The sequence below is a fragment of the Aegilops tauschii genome, chromosome 1 (genome assembly GCF_002575655.3).
Source record: "Aegilops tauschii subsp. strangulata cultivar AL8/78 chromosome 1, Aet v6.0, whole genome shotgun sequence".
NCBI lineage: Eukaryota > Viridiplantae > Streptophyta > Magnoliopsida > Poales > Poaceae > Aegilops > Aegilops tauschii.
In genome coordinates this window covers 35,840,272-35,842,477 of record NC_053035.3, presented here as the reverse complement: position 1 = coordinate 35,842,477, position 2,206 = coordinate 35,840,272, and the positions used below count along the sequence as shown (strand labels likewise).

General features: G+C 40.4%; 1 protein-coding gene across 1 annotated transcript; it reads left to right on the top strand.

The window, feature by feature from the left end:
* The first annotated feature begins 612 nt into the window (after window positions 1–612).
* LOC141027215 (uncharacterized) lies at window positions 613–1,116 on the top strand. The gene has a single exon (XM_073504196.1). It carries the CDS (start codon window positions 613–615, stop codon window positions 1,114–1,116), a length of 504 nt encoding a protein of 167 aa, XP_073360297.1.
* The last annotated feature ends 1,090 nt before the right edge of the window (window positions 1,117–2,206 follow it).

Below are 2,206 nucleotides of genomic sequence, written 5' to 3'. Positions count from 1 at the left end.
TGCACACAGATTCATTTGCATGCAACATCTAGTCCGTTGTCTTGTCAATTTCTTGTTTTTCTGCTGCTTCTTTAGTTTGTACACACAGATTCATCAGCATGGGCGATGAAAAATTCATAGAGACATGTTTATTCTTGATTGTTTTTGCAGTTGTTTAGATAAATATTTCAAGAGCGTAAATTTTGATTGTTAATTCGCATATACTCCCTCTGCAAGGAAATATAACAACTTTTGGTTCACTACTTTAGTGATTTCTTTACAGAGGGAGTACATGTTTAGTATAAATTGTTCATGCACTTGTTTACATAAACTTTCAATAGCACCAGAATTACTATACTATCTGCCGTCATATTCATCTTGGCTTATTGTTATCATGTTATTGTCATGCTTCATGTCTTATACTGGTTTCATCAATTACAGTCCTTCGGCATGGCGTTCGTGAAAGATTATGCTATCAGGGCAGATGGAAATACCGAAATTTTTGTGAAGTACACGAACAAGGCTAGCTGTGTTGAGTACTGCATTCACATATTCAAATACTGGCTGCAGAACGACGACTAGAAGATAGTTGCACTGGATGTGAAGTTCACCTGGCCTAGTGGTCTGACACAGATGGCTGCCGTGGTCCAGTTATGCGTTTGCATCTACGTCCTCGTGTACCACATAAGAGTTGCTGATGAGCACTGCGGCCTGCTTGCCGCCTTCCTGCTCGACGAGGAGTACACCTTTGTTGGGGTGGACATCAACAATGACCAGAAAAAACTCAAGCGTGTTGGTCTGGTGGTACGAAACTTTGTGGATATCCAGAATATGTGGAGAGTGCCTGATCTAGTGACCATTAAGCCAAAGTATGGCTTGGCTGACTACGTTGGTTCCATCATCCACCACAGCTACAACGAGATGAAGGATGTTATCACAGAATATGACCACCATATATGGGCAGAAGCGCCCTTGCCCTTGAAGAACATCTATTATGCTTCCAGGGACGCGTATGCCACCTACGATGTATACAAGTGCTTGGTGAACTTCCAGAAGGGGTTCCAGAGTCAGTGCCAGCATCTCGCCAAACCATCTAGGCGGTCGAGGAAGTCTGGAAGGAAGAATGAATCAACCTAAAATGTTTCTTCTATTTATCTAGCCGATAGTCTCTAAACTTTATTATACTGCTAGTAAGTCGTAAGTTCAAACTTCCTGCAAGTTGAATCATCCTGTATTCTAGATGTCTTGTCTAATTTGATCCACGTTCACGAGATATTATACTTAAGACGTTTATTTTGTTTCAGTTTTGCTAGCTATGATACAAAATGCGATAGCCATTTTTACCAAAAGATTATTTCAGATTTATAATGAATATTGTTCTCAACTGGGTTTGAATAGAGAAAAATTATTTTTTAATTGCATAGAGAAATTTTTTTAATCAAAAGAAGGGTCACCCCCTCTGATTTTCCATTAACAAAAACCACATGGTCTTTCAAGCCCATGATACAAACTACAGCTAGAAACTAAAGTAATCAACTAGCAGCACAAATCATACATGGTAGCAAGCCCATCCAGGCTTAACATGAAGGTCCAAAAAATAAAACTACGGCAGAGGACAGAAAATATAACTGAGAGATGCGCAGGCGACACCGCAGTACCCTGTGACTCCACACTTGCGATGAACTGTACAATTCACCCGCTACATGCTCTAGCCTGCGCATATAGACCATCAGCACCTCTTTGCTCCCAACATCAGCACCTCTTTGTTTACCACCTTCATCTGCAATATAGACCATACCATTTATTTTGTAATCTCACATTATTCCTGCATTACAAAAGAACACAACTGGTGCCCTTTCCGCATCTCCTATGCAAACACTAGGTAGTTTTACCATCTTAACTCCATGATTTAAATTATTAATAAAACCCCCTTAACGGTTCCATTTGCATTACCATCGTTCATGATTATAGCCAGGGAAACAGCAGCCAATAAAGCAACCACCTGTGTAAGCCCTATTTTAAGTCCTAAATAGGGCCCAATCCTAGCATTTACTCTAACTGCAACATGTCCTATTCTCATAGTCATCGTCACCCAAGACAGAATGAAGACGTAACCCCATAGATGCATAACTGCTATGAACATAGTTTTCGCACTATACCTAGTGTAAAGGACACTCTGGCATTGTCGTGCTACATTTGTGGCTCCTTGGTCAGCATATTCATAACC

Coding starts and splice junctions, on each gene's coding strand:
- LOC141027215 (XM_073504196.1), top strand. CDS start 613: ATGGCTGCCGTGGTCCAGTTATGCGTTTGCATCTACGTCCTCGTGTAC.